The following is a 17,549-nucleotide window of genomic DNA, read 5'->3' on the forward strand; positions in this document are numbered from 1 at the left end:
GGTAAAACTTTTGACATCATCTTGATGTATGATGCACTAAAATCGTAATTGAGTCTCGCGTAAATTTCTTTAGCTTTGCCCCTTATAAGTGTGCCCGTCAAAGGATTGCTATTCGTACCACAAACCATTCGTAGCAGAATTTATCAACATTAAGACCTTTAAGGGCTTTAACAGACTCCTTTTTCACCACGGATTGGCATCAGTGTTCCAAAAAACGTAAAATTTGGTCTTTGTTTTTGATGATGCAAGCAGCTTGAGTTTTCCTGATCTTTGCCAACTCGCGCACACTAAGTTTTTCATTTGCCTGAATTTCAATGACATTAACTTTGCCTTTTAAACTCAACACTGCTTTAGACATTGCGATGCACGTATGCATACAAGAAGATACATACATACATACATATTTATATTTTTACTGTATTAAAACAAATTTTTCGGATTTAGGGGATTCCCCTCTATACATACAAGTCTTAGTGAATAAGCAACAGCTGTGCGAATATGATTGAGAGTAAACGTAAAAACAATGTTGCGGGCTGTCTGGTTATGGGGCATTAAAATACCTTTTGGGGTGGACAACAAGTGTCCGTGTCCTGTTATGAGAGGGTTGTCCGCTCAAGAGCGAAACATTTTCAAGACCCTTAAGGGGTTATATACAGTCAAAATTTTCGAAACTCGATTTATTTTTATTTTTATTTTTTATTTTTCTTAATGTACATATATTTAAGAATACACACAGAAAATTTAATATCGTTTCGGTAAATATATTCGAAGTTTGAAAAGGCGTTTGCTTTCCTATGTAAAGTGCTTTTCAAACTTTAAACGCGTTTAATATCATATATTTAAAACTTCCAAGCCGTTTGCATTGCGATTTTTTGGATTATGAAACTTTTACAGCAATGAATTTAATGAGTGAAATTTTCGGGTAAACACATACCTATGTACATATGTATATTTGTGTTTATATAAGACCCCGCCCACGTTCACTTTAATTAGACCTTTTTCTCTTTAAGTTAATATTTGCCCTACTTCGAGGTTGCTGTGGGTTATTCAATCTTTACTAGCATTGTACCAAGTATAATTACAACAACTAGCTCATATCATATCTATTCGCATATGCAAGTTTCTACAATTTCTATTCTTCCATTAAGCATTTCTACACCCCGACAGCTTTACATCTATATACTCGTATATATGTAGTTACTTATGTACACTTGCATATACACACACATCTTTACAACCACTTGTACCAGATAAACACACTTGCACATATAAATACAAAGCGAAATTGGAAAAAGAAAACAAAGAAAAAAGATTGGCCTAAGAAATCAAAATAGAATGAGCAAATGATTAAAATGGAGAAAATACTTCGTGAGGGAAGGGAAGAGGGAAAGCGTTGTGATAATTGAATGGGACGACGATTAGCTAAACAGTAAACAGCAAAATGTTAAACCCCCTTTCAGCCTCTTTTAAAAACAAACAAGGAACAATCAAATCGTTTGTTGAAAGCGCAAATTAAGGAATTCGGTAGTGAAATGAGGTAAGAAATGCGATGACAGCGCAGCAGATTTTTAAGTAGGCACACCGCAAAACGCGATGTAGAGAATAGAAATGTACTCGTATTCCATCATTCTTGACCGCAAAGCCACAAACTTTCTCATAAGCAAACAAAAACAAAAGAAATACTTACCACTATATATATGTTGATATGTGCGTACGTATGTGCATATACAATTGAAACAACGCAAATCTCGCTACTAACACTACACTAATTGTAGTGCTCGACTGCTATTTTTACAGTCGCTGATTTGTTTCGCAACTAAACTGGTCTTATTTTATCACTCTGTATTTCGCTGATTTTTTTTTTTTTTTGTATATTTTTTAGTTACTTTCCAATCTTTCACTCTACCACACTTTTATTTAAATTTCGTATTATTTTTATATATTACAACATCAGCGCAGATTTCTTAGTCGATAAAAAAAAGGTATCTTCCCTGCACCGCACGACACTAAACCGGTTTCACTGCCATATTTCGCTTGAACTAAAATTCGGACCAGAAAACAAAATAACAAATAAATACACCTCAATTCAATTCAATTCAATTTGCATTTTGCTAACTGAAGCACTTCTGTAAAGCATTAATTATTTGCGTCACAAATGTTAGGTACGAACCACTGATCACTGTTTGCTCCTACCCAATTAAAATACAAACGAAATGATGACCTTCTATAGGCGTTATTGCATTTCCGAGCATTCATGTATACCTAATTTTAACGAACTTTCGCACATATTATAAATATCTTAGCTTTGCAAAACGCACTCAAATTAAAATATTCTTTAACGCTAACCGTGCAAAATATTAAACAACATTTATCACTTAACCAAAGAATCAACTGGAAAGATATGAAATTGTCCAATTTGACATAGTTGTCAAACTTTTATTTCCTTCTTTCCTTCATTTCTCGAGCCACTAGCGCTGCCAGATGTATTTAATTAGGTGTCAATAGGGAACATATTTAGTTTAGGGTATTCATTCCTCTTGTACTCATGAATAAAAGATATGCAATAGTAATTCAGCGAGGCGCTGATCACTAACTGTGCAATTACTCCTCAGCGCCAAGAGAAATCTACTTCAGTTTTTAATAACGTTTCCACTATCAACTAGCTATTTAGCAAAAAGTCAGTGAACGAACATATTTATGTGATTTTGTATTCTGTTTTATCATGAATTTTTACACCCACAGATAATAGAAAAAATATTAAAAAAGCAAAAACATAACTTATATAACCATTCGATAAGACTCTTTTAATTGGCGCTTGCACAGGATAGTTTTCAAAAACAGTAGCAAAATATTCATACTTTTTACTAAAATATTCACAATTCTTCATTACCTTCGGCGCTGTCTCTGATTTTTCGAAGACAGTAACTTTGGCAAGTGATTTGTCATAATTGGCCAATTTGGGGATGTTTCTTTGTAATTCGCGAAAGAAAGAACACAATTAATACAAAAGAGCGCGAAGTCCGGCGATCTGATTTTAATTTGGAGATTTCGTTAAGTATTATTGAAATATTATTATAATCTACGCTTCACTCAAATGTATACCTAAACAAATCGCTGTCACAGCAAGCAATTCGCATGAAACGACACTAACGGCAGTTGCTTAAATGAGAATTGTCTTTATAATTGGCAGGACACCTGAGTTATGCAAACAGTACTTTTCTTTTTTAGACAACTAATACGTATTTTCAACGGCGCCGTAGTCGAATGGGTTAGTGCGTGACTACCATTAAGAATTCGGAAAGAACGTAGTTTCGAATCCGAGTGAATTTCCGCCATGAAAAAGCTCCTCATAAAACAAAAATATCTGCCGTTCGGTGGCGACATAAAATTGTAGGTCTCTTCATTTGTGGAACAACATCAAGACGCCCATCCCAAATAGGAGGAGGAGTACGGCTAAACACTCAAAAAAGGGCGTTAGCGCTAGTTATAAATAAAAAAAGTTGTAAGTTCATTCCATATCGAATAAATCTTTTCCTTAAAGAGTAAAAAGTTTATATTCAAAGTTTAATATATTCACGCTCCAAGTTTATGAAAAGGCTTGGATGAGTGGCAGTACCGTGGTTATACTTTACCAAAGTTCATATAAATCTAAAAACAATCAAGAATCTTCTAAAATCCAATTGGAAATGATTTTGCATCGATTCTGGTCTCCGACTCAGAAACTGGTAGCAGAGAACTTTTATCGAAATTGGAAATTGGAATGGAATACAAATGTCATCAATCAGTTGTTTTATTAGTGCATGTATTATTTACTTTTCCATAAAATTGTGGACATTTTGTCCCAAAGAGTTTATATTTAAACCTTTCTTAAGGCAATTTAAAAAATTTGTTTAAAGAAATAAGTAGTTGCTCTTAGCTGCAATTGCAACCGATTTTAAACTATAAAAATGTAGCAATTAAAATTAACAGTTAATTCATTCTTGTCTTTTTTGTTTGAAACGAAAAAATTCCATAAAATAAAAAAAACATATCTTTATTTCAAAATAATAATAAATAAATAATACAAATAATAATAAAAAGTAATAAAAATAAATAAATAATAAAAATAATTAATAATAATAAATATATCTATAAAAAAATACAGATCTTTATTTTATATTCGAATTACCGCAACCAATAACTTCTCAGAATTATTCATTATTCACATTAATTATTCAAACAAAACTTTCCGGTGAATAGACTACGAAATACGCTCAAGAATTGGATTCGAACATAATTTTCGATAAATTGAAATCGGTAGGATTACAGAATGTCATTATCCATTTATGATAAATAATTAATTAAGTATAAGTTCTGTTCACTGGACTAATTGCCCTGACATTTTTAGAGAACTTTACAGTTTTTGAAGTCTCGCTTGAACCATTTTTTTTCATTCTTTTTTGATGGCTTATTGGCATGTGTTTGGAGTAATATTTCAGAATTTTCGAAATAAAGTTATTAAAATACTTGTTTTTACATTAGAATATTGAAAACTTGTGAAAGGCAAGCGAAAGAGGAGATTAAATACGATCCCCATGGCAGCCGGTTCTACGTTACCGGAATGACTCGGGTTTTTCCCGATCAAGGGCTGCCGCCCCAGTACACTAGCCCTGTCTAGTGTATTGTATATCACCCCACCCCTTACGTCACAGGAGCAAACTCTCGCAGCAAACCTGCTCCAAATACTTCTCCTCAGGGCTGGAGTCGAATCCAACCCTGGGCCAGAAGTATTCTACTGCTGCGTCTGCCATCAACGGCTCCACCCGAACTCTACCTCGGTTAGGTGCAATAAGTGCAACGGGTGGAGCCACCTTAAGACCTGCTCAGGCCTTAAGTCGCACAGGGAGTGGTCCACACGGTATGTGGCCACGTGTTGCTCCCGCCAACAGGCGTCTGATGCCTCCACGGCTACCACACCCCCTGATAGGCCGGCACTACCAACCGCCACCACAACCCACACCTCCACTGTGAGGAGCCTATCGGAGCAACACAACTCCCCTTCAACCCCTCCCATCCCTTCCTGCTCCAACCCCAGTGCGGGGACAAACCAGCAGCTCCTGGTCCCCCGTACAGTCTGTTCCGTGTGTCAGACCGTAATACCTCGGAATCTGGTATCAGTCCAATGCAATTCCTGCAGTGGCTGGTGCCATTTTCGGAGATGTTCCGGCCTGCGCACCACCCGTGAGTGGACAACTGCCTACGTTGCCCCCTGCTGCAGAGCTCTGCACCCACTACCTCCCCCGGAGGCGCGGCCGCCCACCACCATCAGGCCGCAACAACCACAGTGGATTGCACAGCAGGTCCAACGTAGACAACCCCACGCGTCCCTCACCCCCGGATTACACTGACCTCACCGAGAAGCTTCAAGCTTCTCCAGTTTAACTGCAACGGACTTACGAGTAAGGTCGACGAGATAGTCGACTTTATGAGCCGGCACAGTATCAAAATAGCTGCGGTCCAAGAAACAAAGTTGCACGCTAGGTCATCTCTGATCACCAGGGATGGCTATAACGTGCACAGACACGATCGCGAGCGAGACAACGGTGGTGGCCTAGCGTTTATAGTCCACCACAACGTGCAGTATCGTCTTATCGATGAAGGAATCGACCCCAGGGACAGCACCTTAGAATGTCAAGGCATAGCTGTCCGGTCAGGCGATTCCAAGCTCGAAATTTTTAACATATACATACCCCCTGTCACCTGCTGCCCGGCAGGATATCACCCTGATATAGGTGCGCTCATCAGAGGTGAAACCCGATTGGTTGTAGGTGACTTCAATGCGCATCACGATCTTTGGCATTCAAGCCTGCCAAATGATCGTAGAGGACAGCAATTGGCAGAGCAGATAGACGACTCGACATTCAGCATAGTGAACGACGACGGCCCCACCACGGTAGTGGGCAATTGTAGCAGCTCGCCTGACCTAACAATAGCTAGCGCGGGTCTGATAAATAGCATAACGTGGCGACCTATGCTATCGCTTGCATCAGACCACTTGCCCATTATCGTCTCGATCGAGAGACCTGCCGACTGCGTTTCCGCGAATCACTGGTCCTATTTTAACTTTATAAAAGCTAATTGGGCCGGCTTCACGGAATTCACCGAGGACACCTTCGCCGCTCTTCCCATCCCCACTGATGTGCGCGTCGGCGAACGCGCATTCCGCAAGGTGCTCACAGCTGCTGCGGCTCGCTTCATCCCAGCTGGATGTTATAAGGACATCCGTCCTCACTTCCCAGCAGAAGCAGCCAGTTTAGCAAACGAGCGTGACCACCTACGCCAGGCCGATCCCGGGGATCCCGGCATAAGGGATCTCAATTTGGAGATCCGGCAACTGGTAAATCAACATAAGCGGACTAAATGGGTTGAGCACCTGAAGACTTGTAACCTCACCTCCGGAGTGAGTAAGCTCTGGTCCACCGCTAGGTCCCTGTCGAACCCGACGAAACACAACGACAAGGTGGCTATCACCTTCAACGGTTGTACTTCGTCGGACCCGAAGAGATGCGCGAGCTATTTTAGCCGGCTGTTTACACTGCATCCTCCGGGCGACAGAACCAAACGTCGTGTTACCAGAAGGCTGCACAAACTGACGAACGACAGTGCGCCACTTACTTTCTCCGGTGATGAGGTTCAGGGGGCCATCAAAAAGTCGAAATCATCGAAAGCCATTGGCCCTGACGGACTTAACGCGCTGATGCTGAAGCATCTGGGACCCCTGGGAGTAGGGTACCTCACAAGGGTCTTCAATTTGTCTCTGGCCACTCTCATCATCCCTGACAAGTGGAAAGCAGGGAGAGTGGTCCCACTATTGAAACCTGGGAAACCCGCCAACCAAGGGGAGTCTTATCGGCCGATAACTCTCCTTTCCCCAGTAGTGAAGACACTTGAAGCCCTCCTACTCCCACTCTTCACGACACACCTGGCCCCAGCCCCACATCAGCACGGATTCCGACGAGTGCACAGCACCACCACGGCACTCACCGCCATAAACGCCCAGATAAATCGCGGGCTTAACCAAAACCGCCCCTGCGAGAGGACTGTCCTAGTAGCGTTGGACCTAAAGAAGGCTTTCGATACAGTCAGCCATTCCACGCTACTAGATGACATTTATCAGTCGACACTCCCGCCAGGGCTGAAGAGGTGGTCCGCGAACTACCTGAGCGGTCGGCACTCGTCAGTGATTTTTCGAGATCAAATGTCAAAGCAGAGGAAGATTAAGCAAGGCGTACCGCAGGGTGGTGTCCTTTCACCCTTGCTTTTTAACTTCTACATCTCGAAGCTCCCCCAACCACCAGCGGGAGTTTCCCTGATCTCATACGCTGACGATTGCACGATAATGGCGTCGGGCAATGACATCGATGGCCTGTGTTCCAAAGTGAACAACTACCTCACCGACCTTTCTCGCTTTTTCACTGCGAGGAATCTCCAACTTTCCCCCACCAAGTCCACGGCGACCCTTTTCACCACCTGGACAAAGGAGGTCAAGCTTTCCCTTAAGGTAAAAGTCAACGACACACCAATTCCGACTGTGAATAACCCCAAAATTTTGGGTGTAACCTTTGACAGCTTGCTCTCCTTCTCTGCGCATACAACCGCAATTGCCACTAAAGTCCAAAATCGCAACAAGGTCCTCAAATCGCTGGCCGGCAGCACTTGGGGCAAAGACAAAGAACTGTTGCTTTCGACATTTAAGGCAATTGGCCGGCCGGTTCTAAACTATGCTGCGCCTGTCTGGTCGCCTGGTACTAGTGATTCGCAGTGGATAAAGCTTCAGACATGTCAGAATACCGCCATTCGGACAGCGACCGGGTGCCTTCTGATGTCACCCATACAACACCTGCACAACGAGGCACAAATGCTCCCAGTCGCGGAGCACAACAAATTGCTCAGCAAGCAGTTCCTGCTGGGGTGTTACCGCAGGTTTCACCCCTGCAGACACCTGCTTGAGCCTGAGCCGCCTCCCAGGCACGTCAGGAGACACCTCCTCGACTACGCTGACGAACTCCAGGACAAAACTGATCGAGACCTACTGGACCGGACAGTATTCAGACAGTCAATAAACGACATTCACCGGGAGACCGTTACCACCTTCATGAACTCCCGTCCCGTGAATGCCGTAATCGGAGTCCAACCACCACCCATTGCAGATGAAGAGCTCCAGCTTCCCCGAGAGACTCGTGTAGCATTGGCACAATTACGTTCTGGATACTGTAGCAGATTAAACTCTTACTTATCCAGAATTGAACCCGACATACTAAACATACGTCCGGCATGTGAAGGTACCCCGCACGACACTAACCACCTCTTCACATGCCCCCTTAATCAGACTCATCTAACCCCCCTCTCCCTCTGGACCCAACCTGTCGAAACAGCATGTTTCCTGGGCCTACCCCTAGATGAGCTAGACGAAGACGACAGATGATATACCTACACTGACAGGGCTAACTATGCTGTTAAAACAACAACAACAACAACAACAACAACATTAAATACGATCCCCTGAGAGTCTGTTATATGTAACCGGAACAACCCGGATTTATATCCGGCGAAGGACTGTCACTTCAGCAGCATTACCCGTATATGCATGGGGAATACTTATGCTACTGCAACTACTGCTAGGAGATTAAATAACATCGATGTTTGAACTTTCTACAACAAATTTATTGAAAAGTGAATTTTTTCTTATACAAATTCAATGGAAATTTTCAAATTTACTTACTCAATGGCTTGACGGGTCCCGGCGAGAGCTCGAAATTTAGGAGTTTAGAACAGGAATTTTTGTTTTTAATAAAAGAAATGAAAAACGATATTTAAAATTTTTAGGGCTTTTATTAACTTCTTTTACATACAATACACACATACATACAACAAAGAAAAAAAATTTAAGTTTTAATAATTTCAAAAATGGGGCTGAAGTTGACCCTCCCGAAAAATTGGACCTGGACGGTGTTGTCCATTTTGGCTCTTTTATTTATTTGAAACACAAAAACCAAAAAAATTATTAATCAGTATGACTGTAGCTATGTCCCGCTACTAGAATAAACAAAATGGCGCGGTTTTGAATTTGACACTCTAAAAATCGGTTTTTTTCAGTTTTTTTAATAAAAAAATACGAAATAATTGAAATAATAATATGATTCTAGTACGGGCGATAGCCATTGATGCTGTGAACAACATATTAGAATTTCAAACGATTAGGTTGATAAGTTTTTTTTTTTGTTTTTGATAACACCAGACCCAAAAAAGTCGTTTCGATATAAACGAGTTTAAAGTTTGAGGTACAGAGCGCGTGGATCGCTTTTTACCTAGTTAATGGGCTGTGAAACCTATAATATTGGGAATTTCCGCACGAAAATTGCACAGTATATTCTTAAGATACTATACCTTCGAAATATCGGAATAACAAAAAATCGAATTCTTTAATTTCTGGACCACCGTCTCCCCTTAACTCCACACATTTTAGTTGCAAACATCGCAACATGCTGTAGAAACTGCAAGACAAATAGCATAGCTGTGTACCGACCTTCGTAGAACTTTATTTCGAAATTCGAAGATACTCAGAATGTAAATGTGGCGGTTGGTGGGATACTATTTTTGGTAGAGTAAATAAGATTTTAGTGCCAAGTGTTTTTAGATAACAAACAAAATTATTATTTCTTATGATGAATTATTGGAAGTGAGTGTGTATTGCATTGGGCAAACATATAAAACGGTACACAGGTGTACACTTGTCAAGAGAACCGGTAAAAATGAGCGTTACTGCTAGCAAACCATCGTCGGATGCTGAAAATCCACCTGAACTGCGAATTCTTTGCTTCGATCTGACCCATTACAATGGTACCACACAGTTTCTTTTAAGCTGCGCGGGTGTCTTCGTGCTATACCTTATTTACGGATATCTGCAGGAGCTCATTTTCACTGTGGATGGTTTCAAGCCGTACGGCTGGTTTCTCACACTCATTCAGTTCGGGTATTATATCTGCTTCGGTGTGATTGAGCGAGATTTGGAGGCGAGGCGCAGGAGACAGCTTTTACCTGGTGGCAATGTTGAAGCTGCACATCGTCGCATACCAATGCGCACTTATTTTCTACTTGCCGCCTTAACACTCGGCACTATGGGACTGTCCAACTCTAGTTTAGGCTACCTAAACTATCCGACTCAAGTGATCTTTAAATGTTGCAAATTAATTCCGGTGTTGGTGGGCAGCATTTTGATACAGGGAAAACGTTATGGATTCCTGGATTTCGCAGCTGCAATTGCAATGTGCATTGGATTAGCTTGGTTCACGCTCGCTGACTCGCAAGTGTCGCCGAATTTCAATCTTACGGGTGTAGGGATGATATCAGCGGCTTTGTTGTGTGATGCAGCTATTGGAAATGTGCAAGAAAAAGCGATGCGCGAATGCCATGCACCCAGCAGTGAAGTGGTGCTCTACTCCTATGGATTGGGTTTCATATATTTGTTTGTGATACTGATGTTGACAGGAAACTTTTTCAGCGGTTTTGCCTTCTGCCTAGAGGTATGTACTGGTTGAATTACGTACGTGCGTATACAAGCTCTGAAATTTCATATGGCCTTTTGAAATTTTAGCACGTTTTGGAAACATTCGGTTATGGCTTCTTATTCAGCTTATCTGGTTACCTGGGCATACAGTTTGTATTGGCTTTGGTGCGTAGCTGTGGTGCCCCGGTGGCTGCTACCGTCACAACAGCACGTAAAGCAGTAACTATTGCTTTATCGTTTGTTTTCTTTAGCAAACCTTTCACGTGGCAGTAAGTTATCAATTAAATTTAGTTCAAATAAGAACTTGGTGTATTTAATATAAATTTTCCATTTTCAGATACTTGTGGTCAGGTTTAGTTGTTGTATTGGGCATATATTTAAATGTTTACAGCAAAAAACACAAAATGACCGTACGAGATCTGCAGCAAAAATTCAAGCATGCACTTAACATCTTCCGTGGATGGGAAAGATCAACAAGTCGCAAGTTTTTGGTGGAAGTTTAGATGTGTAGAATTAATTTCCCATATACATTTTGTATATGTACCTATAACGTTGTGTATACCAAAATTAGTGTAAATATATGAAGTAAGTCATTAGAGTTGAAATCAATAGTTCGCTAGGTTATAGTTCTACTATAATGAATTTATGCAAGTTATTTTCTTGTGACTTAAGTTTGACCCACTAATTGCAAGGTACCTTTTTAGTAATTTAGTAGTCCTCCCAAATTTACATAAGGTATATCATGGAATGGAATCGAATGGATTTGTGCGTGACTACCATTCAGTAGTGTCCAGGTTCGAATGTCGCTGTGGTAACGAAATATGAAATGATAGAAAAGGTTTTTCTAATAGCGTTTGCTCCTCGGCCAGTAATGCAAACCTCCGAATGTATATCTGGCATGAAAAGACTTGTCAACAAAAATTATCTGTCGTTCGGAGTCGGCTTGACACAAAACTGTAGGTACCTCTATTTGTGGAAGAACATTAAGGAGCTTATATACAGTTAGAAGGCCGAAAAAAAACTAATTTTCCACAATTTTTTCTGAGAAAACTTTTAAATCTATTGATATAAAAATTTGTACACATATTATGTTATCTTTCAACTGTATATTAAAACTTTTTCCTTTTCCACTCCACTCGGGAGCATAGGGCCTCGACAAGACTCAATCTTGCGTTGGTTTCGTTAATTTGTTTTGATTTCTGACAGGGTAGGTGATTAGCCTGCCGCTCCGTTAAAACTTAGTATTAGTAAAAATATTTGTTTGGAAAGCAGCTACAGCTGTTCTTCGGGAACTCAAACTCACAAAAAAGATAATTTCTGTGACTACTATATCTCTGAACTGGATCCTCTGAAAGTAAAAACGAAAGAGATTTAGTTATATTTTAATATTAAATCTAGTAATTAATCGAAGGAATAAGCAAATCAATTTTTTTTTGACAAAATGGCGGATTCTCTTTTAAGAAAAAATCGATTTTTGACCAAAATTTGGCCTTAAAAAATATTTATCGGTGAGAAAAAACCTTCGATTAATTACTAAAAAATATATTTAAGAAGTTCGTGTTATTGATTTGTGACTAATCGGTTTGACCGTTTTCGAGTAATGTTGCGTCACCGACTTTGAAAACACCATTTTGAGAAAAACGCGTTTAAAGTTTGAAAATAACATAGGAAATCAAACGGCTTTTCAAATTTGCGTGTAACTTCGAAAATATTCACCGGAACGATATTAAATTTTCTGTGTGTATTTTTAAAATATGTACATTAAGAAATTAAAAAAGAAAAAGGCGATTTTTTGAAAATTCTAACTATATATAACCCCTTAAATTGCACAGCACGAAAATCGGAGGAGCTCGGGCAAACACCCAACAATTATATATACATTAGTTGGCGCATTAGCACTACATGCCGTGTGTTTATTAGAAATAATATATTGCCTTATTTTTGTAGGTGTTTTCTAGAAATTAAGTGTAAAGGTGTAAACACCAGTTACTATTACTTATATTTTTCTATATGTTATCCTATACCTTGTAGTTGCAAATGTATGTACATAAGATGTTCAAATACAAAAAATATTTTAAAAACTATGTACGCTCATGAATTCGCAGTTACTACATAGTATTAAAAAGCTTACTGTTCTAAATCGAATTCCATAACTCGCTTAATGAAGTCCTTACGTTCTTTCGCCGATGCAATTTGGCCCACCATTTCGTCCAAAAAGCGTTGTTGATGATTGATTATGAATTTGTTGCACTGTATTATAGTAGCGCCCGTGTATAGCGTGTGGAATTTGGCTCGAACGTCTCCTATCTAGTAAATTTATTAAATGCATTCTATTCGGTCACAACTGCACTGCACAGATGTTTCTTACCATTGTTATCAACGGCAATGTGCTTGTCACAATGCGATGCGATCGATGCAGGCATCTAATTATCGCCACCTTGGTTCGCTCATTGCAATATTTTACGCGGAAGCCGTGCTCAACTGTGCCCAGTCCATAGTCGCCGTAGTACTTCTTCACGTTGCGGAGGACACATTTGGTAAGTACGCCATCGTGAAAGTTCAGCACCTTTGCAGGTACTTGTGGTACTATACGCACTACGATATACCTTAAAATACGATTTAGTAAGAAATAAAATCTTGTATAAAAAATTATTTGATTAATTTACCGGTTTTTAATGCGTACCATTCCCACACGTGAAAATGCCGATAGTCTGTTAATGTTCGAAAATAAACATAAAACAGCTGTTCCTATTAAACCGAGAGTTGCCAGATCAAGCTGTAATTTTTTTCGCTTGGCTAAAATCACTTCTCATGCATGATGCGAGTCAAGGATGATAGAATACATGGTTGCGCCTTCCGTATTCGCTGTGTGGTCAGAGCCCATGAATAAACGAACAAAAGAAAGGGTGGACTGGCGACTAGGCCGCGCCAACTAACGCGGACGCTTGCTTTTCGAGCGGGAGCTTTAACCCCGGGACAGACGCTACGCCCGATAACAAAAATCCCCCCAACAGCCGTTGTAAAAATCGAGGCTAGGGGGCGGCTACATTTGGTAAACACCCTCATAGTCGCATGCCTCCCTTCTACAATCATATCCAACTCGAGGGATCATGTACTACGCAAAATGGAAAAAATACGTGGGTTTTCCACGGCCTCCCCCATGATTTTTAATTTGGAATGAAAATAGGAAGCTTTTGATTGCTTTCGATGGCTGAAACTCAATCCGTTTTCTTATACCTCTGATTTGTAAGTAAGTTTGAATAGGAATTTTGTGAAGAAAATAATCTCGTCGAACAGCGTTTAACACAATTAACCTTTTAACTGTTCGGTGCGGGAATGCATAGGTTAACGGCTTTAACGTTGCAGCGACTGGAAACCGTTGTTTAGCATAACGTTCGCAACAGTCGAAACGGTAGGCACTATTAATCCTAGGGTGGCTAGGCTTTAGAAGGTGTTAGGGTGTGACCTGAACAAAAGGAAATTACTAGTTTGTGAAGAAGAAGAGTAGGTGAAAGCAATAGAAACTACCAATCACAATAAATTATACGTACGCACACACACTTTCTGGTTACGGCGCCTTCCGCATAAAAACACAAAAAAACTACCGAGGAGAAACCAGAGTCAACCGATTCTTCTTACCGGAGCGACCCGAATTTACTACATGGCCCAATAAGTTCATAAGGTGAGAGGGTAAAAACAATTTTTCAACCAAAATTAATTTTATTATTCAACAGGGGTCCCTTCTGGGGCGATACACTTTTCCCAACGGTCTTCTAACATTTTGATGCTTTTCGAAAAAGGATCGATAGAAAGTCGTTCAAAATACGCGTCTGTTTCCCATTCAACTTCTTCATTTGATCGAAATCTCTGTCCCTGAAGCCATCTCTTCAAGTTTGGAAACAGCCAATAGTCGCTGGGGGCCTAATCTGGAGAATACGGTGGATGGGGAAGCAATTCGTGCAATTTTGCCATGACAATCGTTAATTTGTGAGCCGGTGCATTGTCTTGGTGGAACAATAATTTTTTCTTTGCTAAATGGGGCCGCTTTTTCTTGGTTTCGTCGTTCAAACGGTCCAACAAGCTGGCATAATACTCGCCGGTGACCGTTTTACCCTTTTCAAGATAGTCGATGAAGATTACACCGCAAGTATCCCAAAAAATGCTGGCCAAGACCTTTCCAGCCGATTGTTGTGTTTTTGGACGTTTTGGTCGGCTTCCAACCACTCTGCCGACTGTTTATTCGACTGTGGCGTGTAGTGGGGGATCCATGTTTCGTCCATTGTTATGAATCGACGCAAGAGCTCGCTTGGATTGCCCGGAAACAGCTCCAAACAATGCTCAGAATCCATTATTCGTTGTTGTTTTTGGTTAATTGTGAGAAAACGCGGCACCCATCTTCCGACTAGCTTTTTCACACCCCATGCAAAATCGTTCCTACTGACCCTTTCGATATGCTTACGGCCTCTGCTAACTCGCGCTCTTTCACTTTACGATCATTTATATTAGTATGATACGATGGATTTTTTTGATGTTTTCTAGAACAACTGCTTCATTTGGACGTCCTGAAAGCGCTGCGTCCTCAGTGCCCGATCGACGGAGCGGGGTCCGAATAATACTTCCGTAGCCATTGGTGTGTTTCCACAGTGCTTTTTTTTTATTAAAAAACAGTGTTTTATCAATACACGAAATTCTTTTGAATCCATTTTTTTTCACAAAACCAAAAGTAGCTTCACTTAAACGACTGTAACTCACAAACTAATCGGCAAAATGTCATGAAAATTTGATGTTCATTGCCCATGCGTGCCCTTGTTACCACGGACTTATACTACGATTGTGGTACAATGGGAAGCCAGATTGTTCAGAAATTGCATATATTCGACAGCTGCAGTTGAGGTAGTAGGGATTTATGAGCAACTGGGCTGACAGAGTTGGTTGCAGAGAGGCTTCTTTTATTGTGGTCAATTCAGCACTCAACAGGTTGCAGTGGTTAAGAATAAGAAGATTCAGGTTTAGTGAGTGCACGATGAAGTGAATGCTACTTCCTAACAACTAAACTAAAACAACAACTACATACCATTTTTTTTTTACCAGAACCAGATATAAAAATAGGTCTGTGACGTTTTACTATTTTCTCTTCATTCATCATCATTTGAGGTGTCAAGACAGAAAAGAGGAGCAGTGTAATCTAAATATCGTAAGTTTTCCAGACTAACTTCGCGATTTTGAGTGTCCATATCTTTCTATCTCTTCAAGACTAAGTTGTGTTCAGTTCGGTTGCATCACAGGCAACCTGACATCTACTGTGAGAAGGTTTAGCAAACAGTTTTTTCACTTTTGATTCTTGTAATCACAGCTGTTTTTTCCTACTGGACACTCAACGCCTACATTTATTTTGAACCTGTAACTGCTATTGCAAAGAAAATAAATTATATTAAAGAAATTGCAATGAGACGCAATTACTACTTAAATTAACTATTCTCTCGCGAAATCTCTCACACATACATGAACATTTTCAAGGCCCTATAGGAAATCGAGCTCGTGCTAAACTGGTTCGATACTAGTGTATTTGGAATCACATTTACACGGGTTTCAGCAGTACTTTGAAGAGGTTAATAGAGGCATAAACATCAAATTTTCTTATGTTGAATATTGGAAAATTAATAGTGGAAGTGAGTATACTTGCAAAAAAACAACAAAAACAAAAAAAATGCTCCAGAATAAGTAATGTGCAGAACCGTTTAAAGTATTTTTTATTTGAATTATTTCTATTGTATATACTTAGAGGTATGCTTGTAAGGGTGGTTAAATTTCAAGGGCCGATGTTGAATGTGAACCACACCTAAAGGTCAATTTTTTTTGTGCATTTCAGATATGGATGTGGACAATATAAGGTTTCAACAGGACGCACAGTGCGGCCGATTCCCAAAAAGCTGGCCAAAAGTCGAAAAAAAAAGTTTCTAGATAGAGTTTTTTTGTCTTTGGGTTGGCTACAGTAATGCCTTGAGTAGTGAAAACCGTTCATAGCAACGTCCTGTACCCTAAGTATCCTCTGTATTTTCAGTCGCAACGTGGCCTTCGTTTGAGCATCGTATTACTGTCGATGAATAGTGAAAGTTGTACACATTTGAAAGATTTTGTAATGGAGTAAATTGAACAAAACCAAATGGAATCATCTTCGGAAGGTTAGTAAAATACAAGAAATCTTTAGTACATATCAATACCTCGACACAAAATTTTTAGCTGCAGCAATACGTAGATACATTTTTTGCAATTTTTTTTATAAAATTTGAGTTTTCAAACTGTATAGTAATACAACGCCGTCATATGCTGCTTTGAAACCTATTAAAGGTTACTCAAAAAAGTAATGGCTACTGAATAAAACAAGATTCAGCTGCTACCATTTGCTACCTAGCGATTATGTTCTTGAATATACGCTATTTCACGTGAGGGGGTGGCCAATAGGGGTGGAAAGGGGGCGGATTTTCAAAATTTTAAGATCAAATTCGTAATCAGCGACCCCGACAACTCCCGAGTAAGAAATTTTGAATCAATTACTTAATTTTTTGAGTTTTGGCCAGCTTTTCGGGAATCGGCCGCACTGTAATCAGCGACCCTGAAAACATAAATTAACATGCATCTTGATTATGTTCTAGAATATACGCTATTTCACGTGAGTAGGTGGCCAATAGGGGTGGAAGGGGGTGGATTTTCAAAATTTTAAGATCAAATTCGTAATCGGCGACCCCGACAACCCCCGAGAAAGAAATTTTGAATCAATTACTTAATTTTTTGAGTTTTGGCCAGCTTTTCGGGAATCGGCCGCACTGTGGGACGGTGCGACTTGTCACACAGCTAACGAAACAATGGCTCTTTTATAGTCTTTAATCGAATTGTTCAAAAAGTGTTTCTGAAGTTTATACTAAGATCAGTAAAATTTTCAGATCCTATCCCATTCTACACATCACGTTTGCTTTTGATCAATCTAAAGTCCTTAGCAAGTATA

The 17,549-nt window shown here is 40.1% G+C and overlaps 3 protein-coding genes across 10 annotated transcripts in view; 1 reads left to right on the forward strand and 2 right to left on the reverse strand.

The window, feature by feature from the left end:
• LOC128861515 (protein draper) overlaps positions 1-2,417 on the reverse strand; it is an 86,487-nt gene extending 84,070 nt beyond the window's left edge. For 2 of the 8 annotated variants that reach the window (XM_054099702.1, XM_054099697.1), the window contains exon 1: positions 1,688-2,417. The gene's annotated coding sequence lies outside the window, so the exon portion shown is untranslated. The remainder of the gene's footprint in view (positions 1-1,687) is intronic. The other 6 variants (XM_054099704.1, XM_054099703.1, XM_054099701.1 and 3 more) reach the window with 5 other exon arrangements.
• A 7,171-nt stretch (positions 2,418-9,588) lies between these two features.
• On the forward strand, positions 9,589-12,000 carry LOC128860564 (adenosine 3'-phospho 5'-phosphosulfate transporter 2). Its single transcript, XM_054098160.1, has 3 exons — positions 9,589-10,562; positions 10,634-10,815; positions 10,884-12,000. The coding sequence occupies exons 1-3, from the start codon at positions 9,792-9,794 to the stop codon at positions 11,047-11,049; spliced, it is 1,119 nt and encodes a 372-aa protein (XP_053954135.1). The 5' UTR covers positions 9,589-9,791; the 3' UTR covers positions 11,050-12,000.
• Positions 12,001-12,430: 430 nt separating this feature from the next.
• Positions 12,431-13,289, reverse strand: LOC128860565 (ribonuclease P/MRP protein subunit POP5). The gene is made up of 3 exons (XM_054098162.1): positions 13,213-13,289; positions 12,915-13,152; positions 12,431-12,853 (listed from the first exon to the last, which is right to left on the reverse strand). Exons 1-3 carry the CDS (start codon positions 13,230-13,232, stop codon positions 12,674-12,676), a joined length of 438 nt encoding a protein of 145 aa, XP_053954137.1. The 5' UTR covers positions 13,233-13,289; the 3' UTR covers positions 12,431-12,673.
• Between the last annotated feature and the right edge of the window lie 4,260 nt (positions 13,290-17,549).

This window comes from Anastrepha ludens, chromosome 4 (assembly GCF_028408465.1).
Source record: "Anastrepha ludens isolate Willacy chromosome 4, idAnaLude1.1, whole genome shotgun sequence".
Classification (NCBI taxonomy): domain Eukaryota; kingdom Metazoa; phylum Arthropoda; class Insecta; order Diptera; family Tephritidae; genus Anastrepha; species Anastrepha ludens.